General features: G+C 35.9%; 1 protein-coding gene and 1 long non-coding RNA gene across 2 annotated transcripts in view; one reads left to right on the top strand and one right to left on the bottom strand.

Annotated features, from left to right (window-relative positions):
- The window catches only part of WDFY1 (WD repeat and FYVE domain containing 1), a 32,700-nt gene that overhangs the window by 12,156 nt on the left and 2,902 nt on the right, over positions 1-17,642 (top strand). Inside the window, exons 6-11 of the mRNA XM_032225032.1 lie at positions 642-754; positions 5,440-5,566; positions 6,822-6,927; positions 8,279-8,380; positions 8,940-9,070; positions 15,066-15,174. Coding sequence (XP_032080923.1) covers positions 642-754; positions 5,440-5,566; positions 6,822-6,927; positions 8,279-8,380; positions 8,940-9,070; positions 15,066-15,174 — 688 coding nt within the window. The remainder of the gene's footprint in view (positions 1-641; positions 755-5,439; positions 5,567-6,821; positions 6,928-8,278; positions 8,381-8,939; positions 9,071-15,065; positions 15,175-17,642) is intronic.
- Positions 11,625-17,642, bottom strand: part of LOC116513810 — a 13,813-nt gene continuing 7,795 nt past the window's right edge. The window contains exons 2-4 of the long non-coding RNA XR_004256043.1: positions 15,325-15,391; positions 14,478-14,589; positions 11,625-11,994 (exon numbers count right to left, since the gene is read on the bottom strand). This is a non-coding gene — a long non-coding RNA (uncharacterized LOC116513810). The remainder of the gene's footprint in view (positions 11,995-14,477; positions 14,590-15,324; positions 15,392-17,642) is intronic.

Below are 17,642 nucleotides of genomic sequence, written 5' to 3'. Positions count from 1 at the left end.
GGAGATTGCTTTTTCACCAAAGTTTATTAGATTTATAGACTGGGAAAAAAGATGACTGTACAAGAGATGGTAACAAAATAAATGTATAGATTTAATTACATAATCAGTAAATATGGATTTTAGCTGACAAGAAAGACATTTCTTAGTGTAATTTCTGTTCTCTGAAACGGTTTCTCCTCAGTCTCATCTGCCCCCACTTAGGGTAGCTGTATGCTCACTTCTTTCAATTCTCATCATGCTGTTTTTGATAACATTCCACCTCCTGTATAGAGGGACTGCTATTATCTACAGTACATGAGTGCAATTTTATATTTCTCTCTTTGTCCTTCTTCTGTCTTGTTTACAGGGGAACATTAAGCTGGGTCTATGAAAATAAATTCTATCAATGAAAAATATGCATGTTTTAGACGCGATAACTGACAGTGATTTTTAGACATCCATAATATTTTATTTATTTATTTATTGCAAAATAAAAGTAGACTCGCTAATTCTTATCTGGGATTCTAAATGAACAAGTCTGGTTACAGGTTACTAACTACTTTCAAGAAATTAAAATGGATTACTTTTTATGGTCAGTCTTTTGCTTCTGCTGGAACTACTGAGACTTGAAAACATATTCCTTGACTTGGGATTGTATTAAGATATGACTTTGAAACCCAGCATGCCTTTATTGGAGACTACTCTGGACAGATTACTTTGTTGAAGTTAGAACAGAGCACGAGTTCAGTGATCACAACTCTCAAGGGTCATGAAGGTAACTTGTTTTTCAATTGAATGAGGCTCAAATCTTTCTTTTTTACATAAAATGAAATACTAGAGATGCAACTGATCCTTAATGTTGGAGTGAGATATCCGCTATACTCTCTCAGTCAATTATTGCCTCAGCTTGAAATTTTGTTTAAGTTAATGGAGGCTGATTCAAAAAAAAAATAGTATTTGGCAGTCATAACCCCTATATCCAGTACGTTTGGTATAGGTTTGGATCAACTGTCGCATTCGGTCCATAATATGCATTCTAATATTCAAGAAAGATTATCAAAGATGAATAATGGTGGCCATAGTTTCGCCATCTAATATGTGGATGGCATAGCTCATGCTGATCAAGGCAGTTGCCTCTTTATAATATCAAATGTTCATTCCAAATGGTTAACTATCATTCCGGTACTTAAACATGAAAGACTATAAAACTCTTTAAAAACTGCAGTATTTCATCATAGTAATTATTAAAATTGTTAGTTCTAGTGGGCCGCCATGAGAAAATATAGCTTGAAATTTTAATTTAAATATGTTAATGTTTGATAAGTTTTTTTAAAAATATTTTAAAAGCAATAAATAATCTAACCAAGTCTAAAATGAGTGTTTTATTGAACAACATCAGTAAAATCCTAATATACATAAACACTTTGATATTAAAATGTTTTACATGTTTGCATAAAACAAACCAATGAAATAGATCTCCTGTTTTAGGCATACAATCTTGAGTCTTTAAAAATGTCTTACTAGATTTTATGCACTTGTTTTTCAATTTAGGCAATTAATTTTGAATTACAACTTTGAAATGAATTTTCTTTCAAATGATGGCAAATATAAGTATGCCAGAATAATGTTTCAGGATCCAACCCGAGTCGGTCATTGGGACCAGAGATTAAGTCTTCCAACTTTCAGACTCATGCTAGACCCCATCTTCTGGTAACTTCCTCTACGAGAAGAGTTCAGAGAATTACCAGAACAGTAGAGGGAAGTTCCTTGACGATAGGCTCCAGCATGAATCCGAATGCTCAGAAGACTAAACCTCTGGTTCTAGTGACCAACTCACATTGGATCCTTTTAGATACCATTGTGTCTACTTTTTAATGTGTTTATCCTATATTATTTTTATCCAGTAATTGTTAAAAAATTCTTCAAATACATTTCTTAAATGTTGACTAATATTTTGATTACCTTTCACCCTTTGGATATCCTTCTAAACTTGAGACATGGACTATTCACTTCATATCTGTCAAGACTACTCAAATTACATTATTCATTATTATTTTTTGCCATTATATATTCTAAAATCATCCTGAATGTGCTTGCAACTTTGAGTGTATTGTATCTTATTTCCCCTTTATCACCCATTTTCTGATCTTCACTACATTTAGCACATACTATCATTTTTAGTAGCATCTCCCGCTACTAAATTTCAGGCAATTTCAAACACTCTTTTAAAACGTGGCAAAACTTGACATGACAAGATGCCACTGTGTCTTGACCAATTTTTACAAGCAATCCTATGTTAGCAGTAATGAAGCCTGCATGTAATAAATGGATACATGATGGAGATAGATCTGAATCCAGTTGCAGTCATATTACCATTATCATTTAAACTGAAACAGAATACCAAACTCATTTCTAATATTGATGTTCTCATACAAATCAAATTCAGGAAGAGATTCAACTAGGAAATTCTTTTAGAGGCGGCATAATCCCAACCAGAACTGGTCACATGTTTGTTGGCTTTCTACCTACAGTACTATTATCATGCCTGAATTAAATTTAACTTTCCTAAAATTGTCTATATTTTTTCATTAGCTTCCCTGAATGTAGTAGGTAGAAACAATATTAGATGTTTATTCCCATACTGATGACACTGTAACGAAGCCTGCTGTGTGATTTCATCCATTGCAAATCCATAGTAAAAACACACAACCCTGTGAACTTCCATCTTCTTTGTAAAGACAATGTTTTTCTTTATACAATTCATTACCATGTTATTGATCCAAAATATCTGATGCTTATCTCAGATAAAAAATATTATTCATATGTAATTGAAAAACATTGTTTTTTCCTCAAAACAATTCCCATATTAATTTTTATTCAGTTAACTCCATTTTATCTTTGCTAACCTAACTAAGCTTCCTCTTGCAGCTCTACATTTTTTAAAATCCTTGCTAACCCACTTAGGAGTGTCCAGCCAATTACGGTTTATTTTCAACGATGTTTGTCTCTGTATGTAAATCCAGCCTTAGAATATTTACTTATGTTTCTCACAATCAGAGACTTGGATCTTTCAACCATTCACTTATCAGTCTGTGGTGACTTCTTTTATAAGATGTACATTTTAGTGGGCTAGCAAAGTTTTCCTTGAAGCTGCAGTTCTAAGATGCAAGTAGAGCCCGTGCCTTTATGCAATTGTTCATCCAGAAATGAACAATTCCAGAAATGAAAAAAAAAGTTTAATGACATGAAAGATCCTTACAGGGGCTATGCGAGCTGGAGTTAAGAAATCACATGATTCTAAGTAATGTTGGGAGCTATATGATTATTAATACAACCGCTCAAAAATTTACAAAACTAAATTTATAACAGGAATATTAATATTCTACCAGAAATATAAACTATATTTGAACTGAACATTTCAAATGTTCATTTGAAATAAATGTTAAATGTACAAAGAAAGCCAAGACTGTTTTCCATTAATTCAGAGTATAGAACACAAAATAATGGTTTAAATTACGGGAAGGCAAATTTTGGTTGAATGTCAGAAAAAATATATTTACAGTAGGAGCAGTTTGAGGACAGAATACCTGTTAGGAGAAGTGGTGGGATATATTCAAATGAAGCTAGATAGCATCTGTCTAGGATTCTTTACTTTGGATTCCTGCAATGAATGTTACATCTCTTCCAGTTAATTATCAGTTCATTCAAACTATTCTTGTGTTTGAACTATATAAACACTAGATGTCAGACTTTCAAGAGTTGAGTCTCAGCCAGTTTTCATGATAACTGATGTATTAATTTCCTATGTCAGCTAGTCAGCAGTTTCAGCATTGAATTCACCCAATTTTTACTGTATTATTAAATTCTAAATAAAGAGATTTGCTAATTTCTGGAGAATATTATTAAGACTATCACATAACAGAGGAAGAGATTTACAAAGGAGTCAGAAAATCTTTGGCATTCTTAAAAGGATTTCTTCCCTATCTCTCCTTTAACATCCTTTCTATTGTTTTCTTTTGTTCATCTAATGTTAATCATCTTTATTGCCACACACTGACATGTACCTTCTTAGGACAGTTAACTTTTTCTGCTCAGTTGGGATGAAGCCACCACTTAGTACACAGAGGTTGCAGAAGACTTGACTAAGGCAATCTACCGATAAAATGCTATTCAGATACAGCTTCTGGTGTCAAATGTTGGGGCACAACTATCCCATTCTGTGTTGCTGCACCGACTGCTTTTCCTCTAAAGAATTGACAGTGCTTTATTTGGAGTTTCCAGGTGCACTTATGTCCAGGCCCTTATTTCAGTTAAACTCTAGATGTGCAACCAAAATCATATAATAATTTTCAAAATCCCTGGTATCTATTATATATTTTTGAGTTGAGAGTCATGTGGAATGCTAGCATAACCACTAATATAGCTTTAACATCATCATTTAGAAAATGTAATGCTCCCTTAATATAAGAAATCCTCTTCCCAGTTTCCGAGTTTTCCCATATACTGTATATCATAATGCTTTTATAGATGAATATACTTTTAATTGGCTTATAGACACCCAGTTTGGTAAAATGTATTAATTGAAACGTTTGTTTGTGTGTTTGTTTTCCCCCCCATAAGGTATAAGATAGTTTATATGAGTCTCTAGTTATTAATTCTCATAACAATTCTGTAGAATCGATTAGAGCAAATTGAAATGTCTTCTGAATGAGTTCATTCTAAATCGGATAATTTAATTAACACTAAGGATTTTAATGTTGAGTTTTTCTTTATTTTAATTTGGCTCTTTAACCAACACAGCACTTGGTTCATTGTCTAACATTAAAAAAAAGATAGGGGAAGGAATGAAGCTTTGATAAGGTAAGCATTGATCTTGCATATGAAGACACACTTCAACTTCTACAATTTCAATCCAGTTGAAATGGATTGAGAGAAAACTGTACCTTTGTGAGGTCTCCTCCTGTATTTTAGTTGGGGGGGGGGGGTGTTGGATATGCATGTTGCCACAAATGAGCATTTCTGAAAGTCTATAATATTAAAAACATTCTATAATGTTTTTAACTATAGAATTTTCAGTAATTCTCATTTTACCAGGAAGTAAACAATTTTTCCCATGACTATCTTTAATTTGTAATTCAAAGGTACTAAAATAGCTTAAGTTTAGCAGCTGAAGAAGATTGAGATCTCTGTTTTCTGAGAAGAATTCATTTTAAAAATGTCCCCAAGGTAAAAATGCAATTTCAACATAGACCATTTTTTTTAATCAGGAGGAGAAAAAAAATTATCCACTTTGTGGTCTGTCACATTTTCCTTTCAGCTGTTTCATTTTGCTACGATAAAAGTGTCCCTTTAAAAGACAGATTGCCAAAGGATTTCTGTTTTTATAAGTTCATCCAGCAAGTGTACGTTGTCAACATTTTACCCTTCGCCTCTCTCCACCCTCACCCCATATGTATATAGGAAGTATTTCTTCTTTGTGGTGGGATCCTGTTCAGCGATTACTCTTCTCCGGAGCATCTGATAACAGCATAATTATGTGGGACATTGGTGGAAGAAGAGGTCGGACCCTGCTTCTTCAAGGTCATCAGTATGTAGCAATTTTGTTTCCTAGCGTATTGATTCTGATTAGCCTTTAGTGTTAGTCATATAGGGATGAAGGGTTTTATTTGGTTCTCTTTCTGTCAGCCACAAATCAACTAAGAATTGTGTATAGTGCTGTTTCTAAATATGCTATTGTAGTATGCTGTTTTGAAAGCTTCAAAAGCCCATGAAGTTTGAGGTAAAGATTTGAAATCTGATGCTTTTAGATCTTTCTGTTTGTTTCTCAATTTTACCTAGTTGTATCTTACACCTTATTGCAGACACATAGCCTGCTGATAGAAAAGCATGAAATATATGCAGATAAGTTGCAGTGATCCAGAAGATTGCAGTAGATTTTTTCTGCAATTAAGACATTTGCTGGTAGATGATACGTGACAAAGACTTTTTATTATTTGTTAATTTCCCAAGTGTCAGTAGAGGTTCTTGCTTCATTAGACTCTTCTATCATTAAGGAACAGTGCAGTGTTAATGACATCCCCATGCTCCCCCAAAAAACTAAATTTTGGAATTCTGTTTATGCAAAACCCTTCTTTTACAAAACACATTATCACCATATATTAAATACTTCATTTTTGCAAATGTAACAGTACATTAACAAACATTTAAGATATACATCCACTTAATATTTTTCCTCATGTATGAATAAACATCATCTCCATTAAACAGCAGGAAAAAGAATGATTCTGTCTTGCTGAGGAAGGCAAAAATATTAAAAGATCAAAATACTTTATCAAAAATTGCAGAATTTGAGCCAATATTTGCTTCACTGGATCAGTAAAATAATTCAGCAGCTGAAATATGCACCAAGAGTTACAAAAATGTATTCCTCAAATCTATTCTGTCCTTTACTACCTGTTTATAGTTAGCCCTTAAATATCTGGAAAGATGACAGCAATACCAATTTTTAAACTGGCTTTTTCCAAGTATGTTAGACTACACTTTCCATAACTCTTGACCGTTTTGACTGGGGATCCCGGAGTTTATAGTCTGCTATTTTGGGTAGCAATATGTTTGGAAAGACAGTTGTACATGTAAAGCTACAATCCATGCAATATAAAACTGACATTCAGGTATTATATGCAAATTAATAACAATATTTTAAAAAACCATGGTAGTTTGAAAATGTTCTTAGCAAATATCCTCTCCCCCCAAACCCCACAAGATTTGAATGGTTTCAAGTCAAACATACAAATATGAATATTTAATAAATTATCTAGATAATTATTTTGTTTTTTTTACAGTGACAAGGTGCAGGCCCTCTGTTACATCCAGCTCACACGACAACTGGTTTCTTGTTCAGCAGATGGAGGGATCACAGTCTGGAATATGGATATTAGTAGAGAAGAGGTAGGAACAAAACTAAACATTGTTATTTGTTTATATCAAAAGGACAGATGAAAAGCTAATGTCTACTAATTATAACAGTCCTATATTCTGTTAGCTCACAACTAATTAATCAAATTTAGCAATTAAACAGGAGAGCATACTGTAGTGATATTTTGGAAAATAAAGTGGGAATGAGGCAAAAGACTCAAGTATAGTGTCCTTTGGAATTGGAATCACCTTGTCCTAGTTGCCGTTGCCAGATCATTGCCTTTTAAGAAGCTTTTATGTTTAACAAACCTTTTAAATTTAAAGATAAAAGATAAAATTGAGATCGTAATGAAGTATAACATCAACATATCTCTTAGTACCTCAAATATCTAGCATGTAGGTCAATACGTAGATTGTGTACTGTAAGAAATAAAATGTACAATATTTGTTATCTTCCCATTAATAGAAACATTTGAGAAATGTTGGTATCTGGAAATAACCTTGATTTTCTATATTAAATAAAGATTTAATCAAGAAAAAATATTAAAAGTTACAGTGCCCTCACATTAGCCTCCAAGGCCAGAATAGTAGTGAAGATGCTGTTACAGTGAGACCACCATCGTATTAGTATATGGTAACCAAAAATTGGAAGGAACCTTATTTCAGACTAGCATATTTTATTCAAATTAATTCCCTTAAAAGCATTGTCTATATTTGATGAAATTTCTGGAATCTTACATCTTTGAATAAAATTAGTTAGATTATCAGGCATTCAAAAATACTTGCTGGCTGCACCTATAATTTCAATTGTTCAGCCCTTTTGACCAAGGCAGTTGTTAATTGATTAAATAACACTGATGGTACTTCAGAATGAGAACAAGTCATATGTAATGTCAAATTATCAGTGAAAGTAGAAGGCATAATGGTTTGGTTGCAGAAAACCTCAGCTTTTCAGTTACCCAGTACTTTTTCTTAATCATCCAAACCCTGAAAAATACAAAAGCCCTTAACCCCCTACAGGAAGTTAATTGTTGAAGTGTAGCAAAAGCATATTTCTCACTAATGTGGTGAAGTGAAAACTGCGTCATAACAAGTTAAGTGTAGGAGGCATCTGAGAGGCAGCTTTAGTGACCTCATGTGCACCATTTAAGGCTATATTCCTCTAATTAGATCTGAGAGGAAGCAAATTTTATAAAGCACTCTGAGTTTCAAGGACACTGCTGTAATAGCCTTTATCTGTGAACTGTACGTTTTATCTATTTCTAATTGTGTCTAAATAAAAAAGGTATACTTTAATTCCATTTACATTTTTAAAGCCAGGGAGTTCTTTTTTATTTTTTTCAGAATTACATATTTAAGTATTTCTCTCAACTCTTGTTTCCAGGCCCCACAGTGGTTAGAAAGTGATTCTTGTCAGAAATGTGAACAGCCATTTTTCTGGAATATAAAGCAGATGTGGGATACAAAGACTCTTGGTCTGAGGCAGGTAAGAAGCCAGCTGTGTTTTATTTCTAACTGAAAGCTAAAGAAGTTAATAATTAGAATGTATCTTTTTGAAATAGTTCTTGACTCCCATGCATACTTCCTTCTCATCTTTCATGGCCTTTCAGAGCAACATAGTTCTTCTGGATTTTAAGTTAACCTTTCTCCAACCTAAAATTCACCAAATGTATTCAGAATTCCCAACAGGTAGGGCTTCATCATGCTAGTAAAAGCACTAAAAATTATACTCAGGAATATAATAAATTTATTTATGCATCTGAGCACAAATTAGTGGTCTGCATTAGATTTATCTAGATTAGGTTATGTACAAATCTATAATGTTCATTGCGTATTAACTGAGATTTTTATCTGGGATAGATTTAGCTTGCTGTCTTTAGGAGATTAACCAGGATAGGCCTACCGAGATAGTAGAGAAAGTTCACTGACTCCACATTTGAACTCATTTGGCTGAAAACATGAAAATTTTATTGCTTCCTCTTTAATATTTGGCTTATTTTGAAATATATTTCTGATTGCTTCTCATTTTCATTTCCATTATCCAGCATCACTGTAGGAAATGTGGTCAAGCAGTATGTGGCAAATGCAGCACGAAACGCTCCAGCTATCCCATAATGGGCTTTGAATTCCAAGTCCGGGTTTGTGACTCTTGTTTTGAGTCTATCAAAGATGAAGAGTGAGTACTATAGCTTAGAAGACTATGACTTACTGCCCTTTAGTTTTAAGTCTGAGATTTGAGGCCAAAATAGTACATATGTTAGATAAGAACTATAGATATATCCTTCCTTTCATAAGGGTTTTTTTTATTTGTTTTCTTTAAAGTTAACATATTTAGGAAATAAAATTGGTTGCACAGTTATGTTTTACTATCTGCTAGTGCATTTCTAGTAATATATCCAATATTATTATAATACAACAAAGGAAAAATAGATTTTCTTAATTTCGTTCCAAGAACTATTATTTATTTGTAAACATAGTCCTAGAGAAATAACCGTACGCCAAATATACTATAGAAAGAGTCAACTCGATTCACAATTTCTGATCCAAAGCTGTTTGTAATAATAAAAGTCAGGTTTTAATGGCTTTCTAGACAGTTAATAGGAAGACAACCAGTTATAACAAGGAGATGGATGGGGTGGTTTCCCAAAGAATGGAAGATGTAATTGAAAAGTCTTGTCCCACAGTCTCTATAAATGAAAGTCCTTTGGGTTATAACCCATTCTCCAGTTCTTACTGAACAGGCAAAAAACATTATGAATAGGTGATCTGAGGTTGTCTATGTCCCAAACCACGTAACAGCTTATAAATAACAACCAGCAGCTCAAACTGTTTACAGTTCATTAATCAATTCAAATTCTGTAGAAAAATGAAGAAGTGGCTTTTTTTCTAGAAAAAGGCAGCTGATCCAATTAGATCTTAGTTTCTAGGGACAGATCCAAAATTTGACAATATATCAAATCTAATGCAGGGATTGTTAGAAACAAAATTTGTATTTTAAAAAGTAATTTCTGTCATTTCCTTTCAGCAAAAGTGAAGGGTGAGAAATTTATCAAATTCATATCATAAAATGATAATTTCTACTTCACTGAGTTTCAAATGTTTAATCTTCATCATTATTTTGAAGTTATATGTACATATTTTTCAGAATTCCATTAATTGCATTGAAGTTTGCTTTGGATGAACATGCATAAATCCAAACTATTGTTCTTTCCATTTTTACAAAGGTGTTTTACCATTTAAATAGCTGTTTTGCAGTAGTACTGTGTTTTCCAAAAATACGACAGGGTCTTATTTTCTTTTTACCTACAAAATATGGCTTGGGCTTTATTAAGGGGGGAGGGTTTATTGTTTTGGGGTTGCTGGGCGGCTGCTCTCTTGCGAGCGGGCTCCCAAAGAGCCAGGCACAGCCTCATGGGTGAAATTGTTGTGTTGTGCTGTCACAGCAGCACAACACAACAGCCATGAAATGACCACGCTCATGAGCAGCCATCCGGCAAACCCCTTTGCAGCTGGGCACAGCGCCATTCACTGACCTAGGGATATCGCCAAGCCATGTGAGCGCCTGTTCTCCGCCTCCCGTGGCTTGGCTTCTTCCAAAGGCCAGTGAATGGTGCTCTGCACGGCTGGAGAGGGGGTGGGGTTGTGCGAGTGGCTGTTCCGCTTTGCTCACCCACCTCCCAGCCTCGTGATGAATGGCCCAGCTCTCATTATAGAGCCAGGACACCTCCTCCGCCGCCATCCCAGCCTGGCTTTTTTCGTGGCTTCCAACCCGAGTTTTTCGGCAGTAGCCGCTCTGGGCGCACGCTCTATGGTTGTGGGCCAGCTGCCTGCAGAGAGTACAACCATAGAGCATGCGCCCAGAGCAGCCACTGCCGAAAAACTCGGGTTGGAAGCTGCAGAAAAAGCCAGGCTGGGATGGTGGCGGAGGTGCCCTGGCTCCATAATGAAAGCTGGACACATATCGTGAGGCTGGGAGGTGGGTAAGCGAGAGCGGAACAGCCGCTCGCGCAACCCCCCCCTCTCCAGCCGTGCAGAGCGCCATTCACTGGCATTTGGAAGGCGCCAAGCTGTGGGATCCGGGCGGCGACGAACAGATGCTCACGTGGCTTGGCGATAACCCTAGGTCAGTGAATACCGAGGTGGCGCAGTGGTTAGAGTGCAGTACTGCAGGCTACTTCAGCTGACTGCTAGTTCGGCAATTTGGCAGTTCAAATCTCACCGGCTCAGGGTTGACTCAGCCTTCCATCCTTCCGAGGTAGGTAAAATGAGGACCCGGATTGTTGTTGGGGGCAATATGCTGACTCTGTAAACCGCTTAGAGAGAGCTGAAAGCCCTATGAAGCGGTATATAAGTCTAACTGCTATTGCTACTATTGCTACCGCTGGGCCCAGCTGCAAAGGGGGTTTGCCAGGTAACTGCTCGTGAGCATGGGAGCGACAGTGCAACACAGCCATTCGCCCATGAGGCTGTGTCCGACTCTTTGGGAGCCCGCTCGCAAGAGAGAAGCTGCCCAACAGCCCCCCTCTTCAGCTGGGCACAGTGCTGCTCACCAACCTAGCGGTATCCCGAAGGTGCCAAGCAATGCGATCTCCTTTCCCTCCCCCCAGGTTCCCACAGCTTGGCACCTTCGGGATACTGCTAAGTTGGTGAACGGCTCTCTGCCTGGCCGGAGGTGGGAGGTTGTCCAGGGGGCTTATATGCGAGGGTGGTGGTGGTTATATTTTTGCCCACCAGAAAAATGTGGCATGGCTGTATTATGAGGACATGTCGTATTTTCGGGGAAACACGGTAGCTCAAGAAAAAGGTAAAGGAATTCACCTTTCATTAAATGTAGTTCTTCCAGTACTTTTATTGTCACATACACTGCATTTTTTTCAATGTGAGTCTTACATTCCAGTCCAAATCAAAATTACAGCTTTCATTGTTTCGGTCTTGCTTTTTTATCCTTTCATGCGTTGAGGTATTTGTACTGATAAGACGTATTTGTATTGATAAAACAAGCATTTTCTATATCAGGAGGGAGATATTTTTCACAAGCTCTTTATAAATTATCTGTTAAAACCTCTTTCAAGCTTCTTCTTTTTCTGGCAAGTGTCTAATCTAGGAGGAAAATAGCAGAGAAGAAATAAATAGGGGACAGAACAGAAAGAGAGAAATGATCCAGGTTCATGGCATCATTGAAATTGCAGAAGCACTCATTATAAATATCAGTTCCCAGATTATCATTTGTTAAATAAACAGATGATGAGTCAAGAAGCTTGGCGTGCTCATTCATCAGTCAAGATGTACGTGCTATTTACTTTGCCTTGACTATCCTAGGTGTAGTTCCAAATCCTTGAGCCCTTTAATGATTTCTCATGAAATCTACACCTAGTTTATATTTAGATATGACTTGCCATTCTTTCATGGCTGGTGGCTGTGTGCCTTGCTTCCAGCCTGTTAACTTTCAGTGATTTGGGTCTAGAGTTTAATGTAGGTTTAATAAATTACTAGGCAAAATTATGATTTGTTTTTAACTTGTTTTAAAGTTAGGTTTGACTCTGGCAACTGTTTGGACATGTCCATGCAGTTTTTGTAGCAACATTTCATAATTGGTTTTCCATTGGCTTATTTTCTACCTCTCTTTTTCCCCCTTCTGTATAATTATGTCTAATTCGCAGAGGTGGCCTGGACATATCCCTGCAGTTCTTTAGGAAAGGTTTTTCAGAAATGGTTTGTTATTACCTCAGACTGAAAGAAAGTGACTCGTTCAATGTCACCTGGCTGGCTTCATGCTAGCTTTAACCAAATAATTGGAAGCTCTAGAATCTCTAGTAATACTTTTGCTCATATCATCTTTGGCTAGCCAGCCAGGATATTGGATGGTAGTTTTTATACAGCAATGTTTTAATTTTTTTTTTTACAAATTACATAGAATGATCTAGGGTAGTGATGGTGAACCTTTTTGGCAGCGAGTGCCCAAACCAGAGTGCACATGTGCGTGGAGCGCCGAAAACCCGAAGACCAGTTGGCCGATGTGCATGCGCCCGCTGGCCAGCTGGTCTTTATGCACACCAGAGAGCCAGAAACCTGAAGACCAGGTGGCCGACGCACGCATGTGCACCAGCCAGCTGGTTTCTGGCACTCCAGTATGCGCGAAGACTAGCTGGCTGACTCACATGCACCCACCGGAAACTGGAAGAGCAGCTGGCGACAGATGCGTGTGCCCACAGAGAGGGCTCTGTGTGCCACAGGTTCGCCATCACGGATCGAGGAGAAAACTTATATGGCTACTAAAAGCCAATCCTGACTTGATGGTATAAAATCAGTCAGTCAATCAATCAATCAATCAATCAATCAATATAGAAGCAAAGTCCTTGTGTTCTTCTTTGTTCTGGTGCACCATTATCAATCTGAGGGAGGAATGACTTATAAAACACTCTTGCTCTGTTTGTTCTATTTTTCATGTCTAATATTTCAGTTTCACTTCTGCATTCTGTTTCTTCAGCTGCCAACCTTCCTTTGGTCTAGGTAGTAGTTGGACCTTAATTGCCCAAGTGAAACTGCTCTGTACAGACTTTCCCAAAGACCAGTTTGAATTCCTTAGTGAGTCATACTGTCTCAATACATGTTGCCTCATTGTCAGCCTATAAGTAAATAGCCTTGAGATGTCATTAAGTGGTCTGGTTTCTCCCTTGAGACAATACTCTATAGTTTACTTCCCCTTGATCCAGTCATCTATAGTTTCAAGTCAAATTCTGAAATGTTTTGTCACACATTATCTTGGAGGTAAGGTCATCGGACCTGTTATCATAATCAAGGGAAGTACGTTACGTGACAGTTGAATATGTATACCCGTTTCCCACTAAACAGCCTTCAGGCAAATTTTGTCTTCCATTGTTAGCTTTGCCATTTGCATTTTGTTTCCTGAGTTCCTTCATACCTGTTGCTGTAATTTTCGACATAGTTTATGTCCAAAAAAGGAATGTTTTGCCACTTCCAAAGTAGTCGGATTTTTATTTTTACCGTTGATTGCAGATATCCTTGTTTTTCCTAATCACACTGCTCGGAAAATAATGAGGGTTGTTTTTTAAAGTATGTGTATATGTATGTATGTGTGTGTGCGCGCACACACACACACACACACACACACACACATATATACTAATATAAACTGAGAAAAAAAAATTAAAGTGCAGGAAAATTGAAAAGAAAAATTAAAAATATGGTAAATAAAAATAAAAGAAATATATAAAGAAAAGACTCCCTCCTTTATCACAGCAAGTGTCAACAATTTTTATAACTCATCACCTTCTCATAAAATACAAGTGATCTCTTTTTCCCATTCTTCCCAGAAAATAATGAAGTTCGTTGAATTAGTATTATTTTGTATCAACTAATGGATGCATAAAATAATTCAGATATAGAAACCTTGCAGTAGTAGGAAAGTACCTCTTAAATTAAAGGTTAAAAACAGTGCTGGGAGGGGAGTATGTTAACTAACCATTTTTTTCTTGCAGTATGGAAAACACTATGCTTTCCTGTCATAACATTCTTAATTTGTTAGAATTTTAATATCTGTCCAATTTAAGCGAAGAACATACCCGCTTTAATTCTTTCCCATTGCTTAGGGCATTTGCTGGATTAACTGTTCTCCCTTAGCAGAATATCGAATGATATCTATTTCCTAAAGCAGCAGGTCAGAAGCAGCCATTCCTGAAACAGAAAAATCAGTGTTAATTAGATAGATCTTCTGTGTTTGCATTATAACTTATGATGTTTTAAATTAGTTCTTGCCTCTGTGTGTATATTTGTTTGTGTATGATTGTGCACAATATTGGAAATGTTGGAACAGAGTCTTCAGCAAATATAAATGGCATGGCATGTAGATTTGTTAGTATCTTAATGTTCAGATTTGATTGTTATTTTTCTAAATCCTTTATTACATGCTTGCATAATTCAGATTCAACATGATCTTTAGTTAACTGGCTGCTTTTTCAAATATAATATGAGGGAGCTGGGCAGTTTCTAAATTTGATGTATAGTAAAATAATTCAAATGATTAAATTGGTCATATTTGCTTTTAAGAAGCCTTACTTTATAAGTGTTTTTATATTGCTGTCTTTTCCCCCTTGAATTAAATAGATCTGAAAGGTTGCTGTTACTTAAATTCACCTTTCTCTCTCTTCCAGTCGCACTTCTTTGGCAACTTTTCATGAAGGAAAACACAACATATGCTATATGTCCATGGATATTTCAAGAGGACTTATGGTGACATGTGGAAGTGATCGTGTAGTAAAGGTGAGCTATTATTTTGATAATTACATAAAATACATTTCATATTAGCTGTGCTTTATCGTCCTCCAGTGTTCTTTATCTTAATTTTTAAGAAGAACAAATCAAAGGAAGGAAAGAGGGAAAATAATCTTTATATTTAGGTTAGAAGGTTACCTATGTTCTCAAGTTGAAGCCAGGTTTATTTGGTCATTTCTAAATCCAACCACTTTCAGGCTACACACTGGAAGAAAACAATTGTAAAATCTCATTTTACAACATTTGTATAGATTAAGTACCGGTATATATTTGTATACGTTAAGAATGCACTCATTGAGTGGCATGGTGGCCTAGACATGACGATACTCGCTCACACTCGGGATGCTGACAGTTCAATCCTAGGCAGCAACAGATGTTTCTTTATCAGGGTACAGAGTACATATGTACTGTTAACTCCACATAGGCATCAGGAAGGGCATCTAGCCAGTAAATATCAGGTCTATTCAGTTGCTACGAATCTATTCTGATAAAAGGATTTTCAGGGTCGTAAAAAGAAAAAGAATAATGCACTTTATTTGATTATGATAAATCAAATCAAATGTCTATTGTGATTCAATTCCATTAGAGTATTTTTTTTTTGGGGGGGGGGGGGAGAAAATCTTAAGAAGCACAAAAGAGGAGCAAAACTGCTAGATCCAGAAACAGCAAGTAGCTATGCCAGGTTAAATAGGGAAGTTCAGGGATTGTTTGCATCATAACCAATTACCCTTGACTAACATGTTCTCTTTTAAATATTAATTTATTCATAATAACTTTCCTATCTGTCAAGATCATGATTAAAGTATATTGACTTTTCTGAAGTAACCTGTTTTCCCTTCTTAAAAATAATAATGAAGAGTAAAAAAGCCCCTATGATTTACTTCTAGTAGACTATGATATATGGGGCCAATATGGATCCCAAACCTGAGCACCTTACTGACGTGGCAGAAAAATAACCACAGCAGTAGCAAAATAAACTCTGAACCTGAGTTTTGATCCTGTGATTTTCAGAATGTGTCCCTAAAAATCCTCAAAATCAATTTTAATAAAAATTAAAAAAGGAAACTGTTTCTGTTCGGCTTAAGGTAATCATATCAAAAGCCATTAATGTTACAAGGAATAAAAATGCTAAACTCTCTAGACTCAAAAGGATTTACACAGCAACAATATAAGATCATGGGAAGAGCCCAAGGAAGTAGGGATCAGTAAATAATTTGGGAAGTACCATAGTACAATTAAATCAAGTTGAGAAAACTGAAATCAGGAATCTTAAAACCTAGCACAACTACAGCAAGTAAACATTTACCCGTCTTTAACCAAGTAACAATTCCATGAATCAGCAGTTTCTATCCCAACTTTATTTGTACTTCCTTTCTGTTTTCTGAAAATAACCAGATTTAATCTGAAAAAAAGGAAAATAATTTTCCTTCTCACTACCCAGGATGTATATTTATTTCTCCTGGAGCATTTTTTCCCCCTCACTTTCAATAGAACAGATACTTTTTTACATACATGGATTGAAGATAAGCTCATTTTTCGTGAATGGGAACATGTTTCAGAAAAAAACGTTGATTGTCTGTTTTGAGAAATTTGCCAGGAAGAGGTTGGAAGGGACACTTGCGCTCTCAAAACCATAGTTGAATTAAATCTTTATTAAAAGAATAAAACGGAAGATAATGCAAGTTTATTGGGTTCCTAGAACCATTGCTTAGATATTACTTTAAAAAACAAGAAAGAAAGGAAATAAAAGCTTTAAATATTAACTAAATGTAGCAGTCTATGAATTTTATTGCTTATATATACTCTTAAAACAGTGCAGTAAAACATGGACTTTTTACTTTTTTTTGGTAGTAGGTGAATATGGTTGTTATATATTTTTTATAATATGAACTACCTGCCTGCATTTGGTAAATGATATTAAATTTCTAATAATTAAAAGTCTTTCTTCCAAGCTTTTATAAATAGGGGAGGAAGTAGAGAAAGATTCATTGAAACACATCTTGTTGGCAATTGGGGAGGGACTGCATTTATGTGGCAGTATGGTGAAGCTGATGAGCATTAGTGATTCTCCTGTCTGCTGTCACCATCAATTTTATGGTGTTGGGGAATGTCAGGATTATAGATGGGCGGATTGTTCCATATTTTTCTCATTTACTCTATCTTCTTTCCCTATTTAGATATTTTATGAACATTGGGGAAAACAGAGCTGTTTTAAGACATAGCATTTTATGCTTTTATGCTATGAAACACCACATTTTCTACGCAACCTGGGATTGAGATTTGAATTTATGTTCCACAATCAGAGTCAGTACAGATTGTCTTACAAATGAAGGCAAATATATGTATTCCAGGATAATGTTGCAGGATCCAATCTGAGTTGAATCCTGCAACTAGAATCAGAGGTTTAGTCTTCTAAGTTTTTGTACTTGTGGTGGAGCTCACATATTCTGGTAAGA

This window comes from Thamnophis elegans, chromosome 10 (genome assembly GCF_009769535.1).
Source record: "Thamnophis elegans isolate rThaEle1 chromosome 10, rThaEle1.pri, whole genome shotgun sequence".
Lineage (NCBI taxonomy): Eukaryota > Metazoa > Chordata > Lepidosauria > Squamata > Colubridae > Thamnophis > Thamnophis elegans.
The sequence above is the reverse complement of the archived record's forward strand: the minus strand, read 5'-3'. Positions and strand labels throughout refer to the sequence as shown.